Here is a 14,488-nt window from a genome sequence, read left to right as displayed (position 1 = left end):
ACGAAAGCTACTTTCAGTGTGAGGATTGACGCTAAAACAAAATGGTTTCCTTGGTTGCTTCCATTCTGTTCTTATCCTAGGACTATTGTCTAACATGTGAAAGCGTATCAACTTTTGGGTGATAGCTTCCTTTATATAGGAATCTGTAAAGATCCATTTAAAATTATGTCATTTGAAAGATATTCTCTACTTATTGTGGTTTAAAAAAGTGAAACATCACAGAACAGAATATGAATGACTCAATTCAAGTTAAATTGTCTGGAAAATAGATAAACAAAATGTTAATGTTTTCTCCCAGTAATAGAATGTCTCCATCATGCTTTTTTACCTTCTTTGTATTTCTCTACTTGTTCAAAATAAGCTTGTGAGCAAACTTCTTAAGTTGACAAGTCAAGCTAGCTTCAGCAAAAAGGGGAATTTGTTGTAAGGACATAATACTCTCCTACAGAACCTAAGGGCAGGAACAGAGACAGGCCTTGGAAAAGACTAAAATCAAGGACAGGAAGCTTTCAGGACCTTTTAACTCAGCCACTCAGTGTCATTCTCTCTCTTGACTTGTTATTCATTCACCTATTCACTTATTCAATATATATTTATTAGGTGCCTACTACATTCTAGGAGTTGTTCAAGTGCTGGGAAATAAAGGTAAATAAGATAAACCAATTTTCTGCTTTCAAAGTCCTTATATTTTAGTGAGAGGAGGTAATAAATAAGTGTAAATAAATGAAGGTAGTTTCTGGATATGGTAAGTGTTACCAGTGAAATAAACAGGGCGACGTGACAGAGTATAACTGAATAAGTCCTCACTTTAGTTATGAAGTCAGAGAAAGTCCTCTTGGCAGATGAAAAGATGCTGAGAGACTGAAGGATAAGAAGGAACTAGCCATGTGAAGGGCAAGGGAAAGAACATTCCAGCCAAGTACAAAAGTCCTGAGGCAAGAGGGAGCTTGCCGGTTCCAGGAACAGAGAGGAGGCCAGTGGCAAGGAATGTTATTTGCTAGAGGAGGAGAAATACAAAGCGTGATCTGAGAAATAGGAAGAAGGTCAGATCATAGAGGCCATGCTGACTACGGTAAGGAGTTTAGATTTTATTTTAAATGTAAAGGAAAACCACTGGACAATTTTAAGCAGGAAATGCGATGACCTGGGTTGTTTTTTAAAGAGCACTCTGGATGTTTCAGGGAGAATTGGTGGGAGGGGGATGGAGAGAGGAAAATGGGGAGAGCATTAGGAGAACATTATGGTAGTTGAGGTAAGGGACACTGGTGACTAGAATTAGAGTAGTAGCTGTGGAGACAGGGTGATACATATTTTTAGGAGGTAGCTGGAGGATTTGCTAGTGGATGACAGAAAGGGAGAACTTGAGGCTTTAGGAACTGGTGGGATGGTAATGCCATTTATGGAGATAGAGAAAGCCTGGGAGATCAGGTTTGAGAGAGAAATTAAAATTCCTGTGTGAGACAGGTGAATTTGAGATACCTAGCAGTCATGCAAGTGGAAATGATTAAAATTCTGGAAGATGTACAAATCTGAAGGTCAGGGCTGGAGACAAAAATTTTGGAAGCAACAGCATGTATACACACAGACACACACACACACACACACACACACACACACACACACGGTATTTAAAGCCAGGAGATTGGATATTATAATTCAGAAAAAGAGTGTTGACCAAGGTTAGAAGTGACTCTGCAGGTAGGATTTCCACAGTTATTTAGGCTACAAAGCAGAATATGGCCATCCCAGAACTCCCAAGTTTACATAATAGTCCTAGCCATTCACACAGGCTAATTTAACTCTCTTAGTCCCATTTCCAAATGCCTGGGGAAAAGAATCTGATTGACCCAGCTTAGGTCAGTTGTCTACCCCTGGTCTAATGAACAATGACTGTGGGAACTGGATCATAGACTATAAACTGGTTACTGGTGAGTCAGTCCGTATGAATGGAGTGGAGAGGGGTTCAGAGGCTCATTTCCTGGAGAAAGGATATGGTCATTGGCTTCCAGGCTGAGCAGACACTTTAAAAATGATTCAAAATGGTATGCATCAATTCTATAATCAGAAAAATTGATTTCATTTTGAATAAATAATGTCATTATTACTGAATGCTTGGTCTTACCCTTCAGTGTAGAGTGATCCACATCACTACAAAAAAGACTATGACATGTTACATACCATCCTGAAAGTGTTGAGGAATTCCTGCTACAACTTAAGTATAGCCTGCAGAAGGCATCCCAGAGTTGCATGTAATTGGCTGAACTTTTCCTTTATTTTAGTGTCCTGTGGGATCTCTCACAGCTTGGGAGATGATATGACATCTCATCTTCTGGTGGACAATACAGCCAAGGCCCGGTTAGAGACATAGACTCGATACCTCTGATGGTACCAGCGTCGAAAGGTAAATTCGGTGCCTGAGGATGGATGTCTTTTAGAATGAAAACAACCCTCAGTCTGTTATTGTGGGGCATCTTGCTAGCTTTCACAGTGATTGCTTTGCTCTCAGGTCTTTTCTTCAATCTTCTCAACGTTTTATTCATATATTCTTATAATAAAATTTTTACTGTGTGGGTTTAGGAGGTGAAGATAAATGCCACCACCACAAATACCACAACAAAAGCCAAGAGCAAATGAGTGGGTCTCATTCTTCTATCCATGTGATCAGCCCTTCACTCTCACTAAACAGAGGTAGGCAATTTAAAAGGAAAGGGCAGGGACTTCCCCGGTGGTGCAGTGGTTAAGACTCCATGCTCCCAATGAAGGGGGCTCAGGTTTGATCCCCGGTCTGGGAACTAGATCCCACATGCATGTTGCAACTAAGAGTGTGCATGCCACAACTAAGGAGCCCGTGAGCTGCAACTAAGGAGCCTGCCTGCTGCAACTAAGACCCAACACAACCAGATAAATAAATATATATTTTTTAAATTAAAAAAAATAAAAGGAAGGGGAATGGCCCCACTAGTGCTTCTTCTCCACTCACCTTAAGATGCTTTTGTAACTTTGTTCATACTCTCCCACCCCTCAGTCCTATTCATAGCTACTATTAATTCTGCTTTCACTTGATTTCACTTCTGTAAGATTTATTTCAAAGATAGGGCACTTTATGCACTGCCCATGGGTGTATAAGTGGTGCCATCACTTTGGAAAAAATCTTGGCATTATCTAGTAAAATTGAACATGCAGCTTTACTTCTAGGTATAAAATTTGCAGGGATTTTTGCATATGTGTACCAAGAGACATTTATCAGAATGTTCATAGTAACGTTGTTCATAAGAATAAAAAATGGAAACAACATAAATGTCCATTGATCAGAAAATGAATACACACTGACATATAATTATACACTGAAATAAATTTGTTTTCTTTATAATAAATAATTTAATTTTCTTTATAAAATTATAAAGAAATACAAGGCAGTTATTAATACAATATTCAAGATAGTGGTCCCTCTGGGAGAAGAAGGGAATAGTATGGGTGAGGAACTTACAGAAGGTATTAGTAATCTTCTGTTTCGTAAGCTGGTATGTATGTATGTGTACGCTTTATTATTATTCTTTAAACTGTCCGTATATGTTTTATTTCCTCATTTATATGTGTGAGATAGAAAAAATAACATATATAGTAATATTTATATAATAATACATGTATAATGTATGTTGTATATAATACATATATATTATACATAATAGTTTTATTGGGATATAAATTACATAACATAAAATTCACTCTTTTAAAGTATACAATTTCTTAATTTTTACTATATTCACAGAGTTGTGCATTCATCTCCAGTACCTAATTTTAGAACATATCATTACCTCCCCCAAAAAACCTTATAGCAGACATTCCCCATGTCCCCACTCCCTGCCCCTGGTAATCACTTTAAGTCTTTAAGTCTCTATGGATTTGCCTATTCTGGACATTTTATATAAGTGGAATCATATAATATATGATTTTTTGTGTCTGGCTTCTTTCACTTAGCATAATATTTTCAAAGTCCATCCAAGTTGTAACATTTATCAATACTCCAATCCTTTTTATTGCTGAATAATAATACCACATTTTGTTTATACACTCATCAGTTGATGGACATTTGAGTTATTTTCACTTTTTGGCTATTGTAAGTAATGCTGGTATGAACATTTGTGTACAAGTTTTCATGTGGACATATGTTTTCATTTCTCTTAGGTATATACCTAGAAGTGGAATTGCTGGGTCATATGGTAATTCTATGTTAGTTCGAGGAACTGCCAAACTATTTTTGAAAGCAGTTGCACATTTTTGCATCCCTACTAACAATTCATGAAAGTTCTGATTTCCTCATATCCTCACTGAGGTGTTGTTATTGTTGTTGTTGCTATTGTTACTGAGGTGGTATCTCGTGTTGTTTTTTTAATTTATTCTTTCTTTTTGTGGTTTTGATTTGCATTTCCCTAATGAATAATCATGTTGAACATCTTTCATGTGTTTATCAGCCATTTGTATATCTTCTTTGGAAAAATGTCTCCTCAGATCCCTTGCCTATTTTTAAACTGGGTTATTTGCCTTTATATTGTTGGTTGTTAAGAGTTCTTTATGAATTTTGGATACACGTCTCGTAACAGATATATGATTTGCAAATATTTTCGCCATTCTGTTGGTTGTCTTTTCACTTTCCTGATAGTGGCCTTTGAAGCACAAAAGTTTTTAATTTTGATGAAGTCCAATTTATTTATTTATTTTTTAATACTTGTGCTTTTGGTTCCATGTCTAACTTCATAGTGTCATGTCTAATACTGCATGGCCCAAGGTCACAAAGGTTTATTTCCACATTTTCTTCTAAGAACTTTATACTTCTAGCTCTTACATTTAGGTCTGTGATCCATTTTAAGTTTATTTTTAATATGGTTTGAGGTAAGGATCCAACTTCATTCTTTTGCATGTGTCTATCCAGTTGTCCCAGCACCAAGTGTTGAAGAAGTTATCCTTTCCCTACTGAATTTTCTTGGCACACTTGTCAAAAATCAATTAGCCATACATGTATGGGTTTATTTCTGGACTCTCAATTATATTCCACTGATCTACATGCCTATCCTATGCCAATATCATGGATTATTATAGCTTTGTAGTAAGTTGAAATCAGGATGTGAAAAATAACTTTGCTATTTTTCAAGATTATTTTAGCTATTCTGGATCCCTTGTATTTCTATCTGAACTTTAGGATCAGATTGTCAATATCTGCCCCCCAAGAAAAAAGCCAACTGGAATTTTGATAGAGATTACATTGAATCTATACATGAATTTTGGAAGTTTTGAAATGTTATCAATATTAAGTCTTCAAATCCATGAACTTGGGTTATCTTTCTATTTACTTAAACAGTCTTTAATTCCTTTCAATGATGTTTTATAACTTTTGGTGTACAAGTTTTATACTTCTTTGTTAAGTTTATTCTTATGTATTTTTTTGATGCTATTGTAAATGGAATTGATTTCTTAATTTTATTTTCAGATTGTTCGTTGCTAGTATATAGGAATACCATTGATTCTTACATATTGATCTTATACCCTGAAACTTTACTGAACTCATTTACTAGTTCTAATAGATTTTTTAGTAGATTCCTTAGGATTTTCTAGATAAAAGAAATAGACAACATTCATTGTCTGTGAATAGAGATAGTTTTACTTATTTCTTTCTAATTTAGATGCCTTTTATTTCTTTTTCACGCCTAATTTCCGTAGATAGAATCTCCAGTAAAATGTTGAATAGAAGTGGCAAGAGTGGACAACCTTGTCTTTTTCCTGATCTTATGGGGGAAGCTTTCAGTCTTTTACTATTAAGCATGATTTTAGCTGTGAGTTTTTTGTAGATGACACTTATCAGGTTGGAGAAATTTTCTTCTGTTAGCAATTAGTTGAGTGTTTTTTATCATGAAAAGATGTTGGATTTGTCAAATTTTTTTTTCTGTGTCTATTGATATGATCATGTGGGTTTTGTCCTTTGTTCTATTAATATGATACATTAAATTGATTGATTTTCATCTGTTAAACAAAGATTGCATTCCTGGGATAAGTTACATTTGGTTATGGTGCATAATTCTTTTCATATGTTGCTGGATTCAGTTTGCTATTATATTTTTGAGGATTTCTTTGTCCGTAGTAATAAGGGATCTGTAGTTTCCTTTCTTGCGAGGACTTTGGTTTTGGCCTTATATGATAAGTTGGGACGTGTTCCCTCTTTTAATTTTTGGAAGAGTTTGTGTAGGATTGATATTAATTCTTCTTTATACATTTGGTAGAAGTCATCAGTGAAGTCATGTGGGCTTGGGGTTTTCTTTGTGGGAAGTTTTTTATTACAAATTCAATTCTTCTACTCAGTCTATTCAGATTTTCTGTTTCCTCTTAAGTCAGTTATAGTAGTTTGTGTCTTTCCAGGAATTTATCTACTTCACCTAGGTTATCTAATTTGTTGACACACAATTGTTTGTAGGATTCTCTCATAATTCTTTTTATTCCTTTAAGGTTGGTAGTGACATCCTCTTGTTCATTCTTGACTTTAGTAATTTGAGCCTTTTTTTCTTTGTTGATTTTGTTGATCTTTTAAAGAACCAACTTTGGTTTTATTGACTTCCCTATTGTTTTTCTATTCTCTATTTCATATATTTCTGCTATAATCTTTATTATTTTCTTTCTCTGCATGCTTTGGGTTTAGTTTCCTCTTCTTTTTTCTAATTTCTTAAGGTGAAAGTTAGGTAATGGATTTGAAATCTTTTTTTCTTTTTAATGCAGGCATTTACATCTGTAAATTTCCCTGTTAACCCTGCTTTAGCTGCATCCTATGTTTTGGTATGTTGTGTTTTCATTTGCATATTTAATATAAAAAATGCTTTAAAAAAAAGGAGGACCCATGATGGGACCTAGTCCAGCTGGGATGTAACAAATTCCTCATAGTCTCTAGAGCTTGTTCAATTATTGATTCTAAATGAATCATATTTTTTTGTTTCTTTTTTATTCAGATGTAGTTGATGTACAATATTACATAAGTTACAGGTGTACCACATAGTGATTCGCAGTATTTAAAGGTCATACTCCGATTGGTTATTATAAAATATTGACTATGTTCCCTGTGATATACAATACACCTTATAGCTTATTTATTTTATACATAATAGTTGGTACCTCTGAATCCTCTACCCCTATCTTGCCCCCCCCGCCCCGCTGGTAACCACTAGATTTTTCTCTATATCTGCGAGTCTGTTTCTTTTTTGTTATATTAATTTGTTTTATTTTTTAGATTCCACACATAAGTGATATCATACAGTATATGTCTTTCTCTGTCTAACTTATTTCACTTAGCATAATACCTGCCAAGTCCATCCATGTTGCTGCAAATGGCAAAATTTCATTCTTTTTTTATGGCTGAATAGTACTCCATTGTGTGTGTGTGTGTGTGTGTATGTATATACATACACACACACACACACACAAACACACTTTATCCATTCATCTGTTGTTGGCCACTAAGGTTGCCTCTATATCATGGCAATTGTAAATAATGCTGCTATGAATATTGGGGTGCATGTATCTTTTCAAATTAGTGTTCTTGTTTTTTTTGGGGGTATACCAGGAGTGGAATTTTTGTGTTGTATGGTAGTTATATTTTTAGTTTTTTGAGAAACCTCCATACTGTTTTCCACAGTGGTGGCAGCAATTTACATTTCCACCAACAGCGTATGAAGGTCCCCTTTTCTCCATATCCTCAGCAATATTTTTGTTCTTTTTGATGATACCGTTTTGACAGGTGTGAGGTAATATCTCATTGTGGTTTTAATTTGCATTTCTCTAAATGTTAGTGATGTTGAGCACCTTTTCATGTGCCTATCGACCATCTGTATGTCTTCTTTGGAAAAATGTCTATTCAGGTCTTCTGCACATTTTTTAATCAGTTGTTTGTTTTCTTGATGTTGAGTTGTATGAGCTGTTTATATATTTTGGATATTAACCTCTTACTGGTCATATTTCAGATTTTCTTACATTCAGTAGGTTGTCTTTTCATTTTGTTGATGGCTTCCTTTGCCGTGCAAAAGCTTTTAAGTTTAGTTAGGTCCCATTTGTTTATTCTTGCTTTTATTTCCTTTGCTTTAGGAGACAGATCCAAAAAAATATTGCTACAATTTATGTCAAAGAGTGTTCTGCCAGTGTTTTCTTCTAGGGGTTTTATGGTTTCTGTTCTTACATTCAGGTCTTTAATCCATTTTGAGTTTTTGGTATATATGGTATAGAGAATGTTCTAATTTCATTCTTTTACATGTAGCTGTCCAATTTTCAGCCCCACTTATTAAAGAGACAGTCTTTTCTCCATTGTATAGTCTTGCCTCCTTTGTCATAAATTAATTGACCATAAGTGCATGGGTTTATTTCTGGGCTTTCTATTCTGTTCTTTTGATCTATGTGTCTCTTTTTGTGCCAGTACCCTACTGTTTTGAATACTGTAGCTTTATAGTATAATCTGAAGTCAGGGTGTGTGATTCCTCCAGCTCTGTTTTGGCTATTTGAGGTCTTTTGTGTTTCCATACAAATTTTGAAATTCTTTGTTCTGGTTCTGTGAAAAATGCCATTGGTATTTTGATAGGGATTGCATTGAGTCTGTAGATTGCCTTGGGTAGTATGGTCACTTTAACAATATTAATGCTTTCAATTCATGAACATAGTATATCTTTCCATCTGTTTGTGTTGTCATCAGTTTCTTTCATCAGTGTCTTATAAATAGTTTTCCATACAGGTTTTTTACCTCCTTAAGCATGTTTATTCCTAGATATTTTATTCTTTTGATGAGATAGTAAATGGGATTGTTTTCTTAATTTCTCTTTCTGATAGTTTATGTTTAGTGTATAGAAATGCAACAAATATCTATATATTAATTTTATATATTGCAACATAACTGAATTCATTGATGAGCTCTAGTAGTTTTCTGGTGGTGTTTTTAGGATTTTCTATGTATAGTATCATGTCATCTGCAAACAGTGACAGTTTTACTTCTTCTTTTCAAATTTGGATTCCCTTTATTTCTTTTTCTTCTCTAATTACCATGGCTAGGACTTCCAAAACTATGTTGAATAAAAGTGGTGAGAGTGGACATCCTTGTCTTGTTCCTGATCTTAGAGGAAATGCTTTCAGCTTTTCACTGTTGAGTATGATGTTAGCTGTAGGTTTGTCACATATGGCCTTTATATGCAGGACCCTCAGGTTGGGGATCCCAGTGTGGGGCTCAGACCTCTCACTCCTTTGGGAGAACCTCTGCAATGTAATTATTCTCCAGTTTGTGGGTCACCCACCTGAGGGTATGAGACTTGACTATACCACGCCCCTACCCATCTCATCGTCATGGTTCTTTATGTCTTTGTAGAAGTTCTTTTCTGGTTTTCTTTGGCTGTAGAACATCTTTCCTTGTAGGTTCTGGTCTTTTTAATTGATACTTGTTCTGCGGATAGTTGTGATTTTGGTGTGACTGTAAGGGGAGGTGAGGTCAGGGTCTTTCTACTTGGCCATCTTGGCCGATCTCTGGGAGGTATTTTTAAATGTCAGCATTTTGAAGAAGAATTGAGACTTCAGAACTGGAGCAGAAGTTCAGCAAAACTTTTAAAGGTGTTGGACTTGATGTTGACTTCCTGAGGACTGGATTAGTATACACTTCCTGCTTAGCTTTCCACTGGTCCTGAAGATGAAAATATGAAGAACTTCCAAACCATTAGGTTCAGAAGCAGGTACCTGCAGGTTTGAAGAGAGGAGAAAGCTAGATCATAATATTTTAATAAGTGAAAAATCTACTATGTTCCTGATGTCTTTTAACAGTGCATAACTGGGGATTTTGTGCTTCTCAAAGTTTTAACTGTTAATACCATGAACAAAGCACATGAAACATGAACTGGCTGAGATCATTGTCAAAGTTGGAAAAGTCATAGAACTACTGACAGGAAAACCCTGTGCAGGAAATAATCATCTAGAGAATTCAGTCAGTTTGGAGACCATCCACACAACCAAAAATTTAAAAAAACTCAATATTTCTTCAGCACAGTAAAGGAAGTATGGAAGAAGGTGCCAAAGCAAAGGTTTTACACATTTGATTTGTGGGAAAAGAAACTTTTCTAGGTGTCATTACAAACTGTGTCCAATTCCCCTTCTGTTATTTATGAAATAGCTAAAAGTAAACCAAGTAAAGTGCTTGCTGTAAATGAAGATTTTCATAAAGGTTTCTGGTCATGTTACAAATTTTCTTTCTAGTGACCATACTTTCCTGTTAAGTTAAGGAAATCAGCTGCATCAGCTGCATCATTTTTAAGTTCATTGGTTTGGAAGTTGTATCTTTTTTTTTTTTCATTCTAAGCAATCTTGAATTTATCTTAGAAACTCTGCTCTGGAAGAAGAAAAATGTTTGATCACATACAGATAAAACCACATTAAGGGAATATTTTATAGTACATATTTAAAAATTAATTTTAATATTTTTTCTGTTATCAGCAATTCCAAAAGAAAGTAATAAAAGTATTTGTGGTATGGTTAAACTGTATAACTAAAAATGTTGACATTATAAAATTTAAAACAGAAAGAAAAAGAACAGGACACAATATAATGTAAAAAATTCTTGGCCAGTACACTACCAGAACTGATGGGGTACTTCTCTGCCATTGCAAACAGGTATGAATCAGTGGGCCACTCAGCTGGCACAAGCCAGTATGTTTCAGCAGTGCCATGGATAAAAAGATAGCCCACATAATTGGGAGACTAATTTCATTCAAATATATTGAGGATAGTGGGAGCTTGTTTGTCACTGAGAAGAAAGATGCAAATATGGGAAGAGACAAGGCTAGAATAAACCATATGATTTTGGATTTTATATGAAGGTATCAGAGTGCACTCATGGTTTCTAGCATATAGAAATAGATATAGATGTGTGTGTGTGTGTGTGTGCGTGCGCCCATGCACACACCTGTGTACATACACATACACTTCCTGACTCTGTCAGCTGAGAGGACATAGCCATAAGAACACGTAATACCCGGATCTTGGCTTTTAAATACCATTCTTCACTAACAGGTACCAGAGGCTCAGGTAGGGAAAGCACAAGGTGAGCCTAGAATATCTTATTGTGCCAGAAAATATGAAAGTTCTCAAAAAATCATGGAGATATTTTTAAAGGACAGCAGAACCAGCTGGAAGGGCTCACACTGGCCAAATCTGGGACAATTTGAGCATCAAAAGGAGTAATGATATTGATGGATTATAGCCCATTGAATAAAACAGAAATCCATGAGATCATACAGATATAAATAAACAGATGAATTAATAAACAGAGTGAAGGGAAATCTCTTATAGTAGAATGCCAACTAGTAAATGTAGAAGGAATAATGGAATTAGAAACTCACCATTTGGTGACCATGATAGTGATAATTAATTCAGGCAAGAATTATTAAATAATGCTAAAGCTAGTAGGTGAAAATTTTATAGTGTCATAATTTAAAAGTTTAATGTCATACAACGTTGTCATAATATACAATGTAAAATTATTTCCTCACAAAATAATTATTAGTTAATAGGTTTTAAAAAGACTTGTCAATTAACTTTACGGTAGACAAAACTATCAGACACCCTCTTAACCAATAACTGAAGTTAACATTAATGGTAATGAGACTGGTGGAGATACCAACATTATGTGCCTCCTGATATAATGCACTGAGAAGAGTATAGCTTCAGTTCTGTGGGATTCCTGCCCCAAATGCATAACCTGAACCCATTATGAAGAAACATCAGACAAATCCTAACTGAGGGGCATTCTACAAAGGAAATGGCCTTTACTCTGTGCTCTTAAAATGTCAAAGTCATGAAAGACAAGGAGAAACTAAAAAAACTATTATAGAGTGAAGCAGACTAAAGAGACATGGCAATCGAATGCAACACATGATCCTGAATTGTTGAAATTTGAATGGTCTATGGGTTAGATGGTAAAATGATATTAATGTTAATTTCCTGATTTTGATGGATATACTGTGCCTATGTACATATGTTCTTCTTTTTAGGAAATATACAGTGAATTCTTTAGAAGTAATGGGACATCGTGTCTATAATTTCCTTTTAAGTGGTTCCAAAAAGTAATATGTAGAAAATATATGTAATATTATATATTATGTAACATATATATGTAGAAAGAGAGAGGAAGAATAGGATAAGGCAAATGAAGTAAAAGGTAACAATTGTGGAATCTAAGTGAAGGGGATATAGGAGTTCTGTGTATTATTCTTGCAAATTTTCTGTAATTTTGAAATTATTTCAAAATAAAAACTTATTAAAAGAATCGTAAGAAAATAAATGAAGAAAGACTTTAAAAATTGTGAAAAAAATTGTGAATCACTATATATTGTACACCTATAACTTATATAATATTGTATATCAACTATATTTCAAGTTAAAAAAAAAGAGGAAAAAGACATTATTTATTGCTTTTCTTTTAGGAACAAAGTAATTAGAAGATGTTATAACATATGAGGATGAATAAACCCTAGTGGCAATTATGGCTAACCTGTCTAGCTGAGCCAAAGCTAGTTGATTCATGTGAGATAGATGGGGAAAAGAAGTCTCCAGAAGGGAAGCCAAGCACCTGGCCCAAGGCCTGGGAGTTTTACTTGATTTCCAAAAGGTTAAATCATTCGTATGCAGGGATTGTATTGCGGGAGGGGAGAGATTGGTTACTGGAAAAAAGGAGGAGGGGGATGACTTGCCTGAAACAGGAATTGCTGGGGTCATGCTGGTCTTCTTGAGACCAAATAGATTGCATAGATAGAGATCCAAACTCCTTTAGATAATATTCTCTACTTGGGAAGACTGTGTCATTAACTGAACAAACAGTCTTTCAGTATCATTTAATCAGGCAAGACTATTCATAGAAAGTCATTGTGTGGGAAGTCTTAGCCTCATAGGAAGATATCTGAGACACAGCTGACTTAATCTGGGTCAGGAGGGTTAATGATTCGCTGGAGGAAGGAATAGAATCAGAGACTAGCCAGATCCCTGACTTCCATGAATTCATCTCACCTCAAGACTTCTCCTTCATATGCATGATTTTCATCTGCAATGATTACACATGTTATTACCCACTCTGTTTTCATCTTCTCTCATTCCTGTCCTAACATAAAGAGGTCCTTCAAAATTAGGCAGTAGGGTGGCTTCTTGCCTAGAGGGACCAACTCAAGACACAGACTGAGAGAAAAAAAGTCTGCAAAACATATATACAACAAAGAACTTACATTCAGAATTTACAAAGAACTCTTACAACTCAACAATAAAAATATTTTTAAAAATCCAACAATAAAAAATGAGCAAAAGATTTGAACACACGCTTTATTTAAGAAGAAATGCAGATAGCATAGAGCATACAAGAAATGTTCAACATCATTTGTCATTAAGGAAATGTAAATTAATAATGCAAATTAATACACTTAAAACCGCTATATACCCACTAGGATGGCTAAAATTTAAAAGACCAAGTGTTGATGAGATGTAGAGGAACGGGAACTCTCATACACTGCTGGTGGGAATATAATATGGTATAATCCCTTTGGAAAACAGTTTGGCAATTTTTTAAAAAAGTTAAACATGTACCTACCTTATGACCCAACTATTTCACTCCTGTGTATATACCCAGAGAAATGAAACCATATGTTACACAAAGATTTATACACAGACATTTATAGTAGCTGTGTTTGTAATAACCAAAAATGAAATAATCCAAATGTCCATCGACAGTAAACGGATAAATAAATTATGGTTTATCCAGAATACTACCAGCAATCAAAAGGAACTATTGACAAATGAAACACCACGTATGAATCTCAAAATAATACTCCTGAGTGAAAGAAGTCAGACAGAAAAAAAAAAAGGGACTTCCCTGGAGGTCCAGCAGTTAAGACCCCACACTTCCAATGCAGGGGACGCGGTTTCAGTCCCTGGTTGGGGGCATGGCACAGTGTAGCGCCACCCCACCCCCGCCCCCCACTCCAAAAAAAAAACACTGGGTATATAATGGATGATTCGAACTATATAAAATTCTAGAAAATGGAAACTACTTTGAAGTGACATAAAACATATGTATCGGTGGTTGCCTGGGAACAAAGGTGTGGGTTGGGGCTAGGATGGGGTGGAGAGGAATGGATTGCTAAGGGGCACAAGGAAACTTGGCAATGATGGATATGTTCATTATCTTTTTTTTCTTCTTTTTTCTTCTTTTATATGTTCATTATCTTAATTGTGGTGATGGTTTCACAGATACATACCTATATCAAAATTAGTCAGATTTTACACTTTTAAGTATGTTCAGTGTAATACATGTCAATTATACTTCAATAAAGTTATTTTTTAAAAAAACTTACATTTCATCATTTCCAAAGGATAGATTGGAGAGGTGGTACCTTAGGTGGTTCTGAGACTAAGGTTCTGAGCTCTCTTTCTTCCAGGGAAGGAGCTG

At 35.1% G+C, this 14,488-nt stretch overlaps 1 protein-coding gene across 1 annotated transcript in view; it reads left to right on the top strand.

Moving 5' to 3' along the window:
• RPGRIP1 (RPGR interacting protein 1) overlaps positions 1 to 14,488 on the top strand; it is a 227,036-nt gene that overhangs the window by 135,503 nt on the left and 77,045 nt on the right. The window contains exon 5 of the mRNA XM_082452363.1: positions 2,280 to 2,401. Within this exon, the coding sequence (XP_082308489.1) occupies positions 2,383 to 2,401 (19 nt within the window). The 5' untranslated portion in view covers positions 2,280 to 2,382. The remainder of the gene's footprint in view (positions 1 to 2,279; positions 2,402 to 14,488) is intronic.

Source organism: Balaenoptera physalus (assembly GCF_965194825.1).
Source record: "Balaenoptera physalus genome assembly, chromosome: 2".
NCBI classification, from domain to species: Eukaryota; Metazoa; Chordata; class Mammalia; order Artiodactyla; family Balaenopteridae; genus Balaenoptera; species Balaenoptera physalus.
The sequence above is the reverse complement of the archived record's forward strand: the minus strand, read 5'-3'. Positions and strand labels throughout refer to the sequence as shown.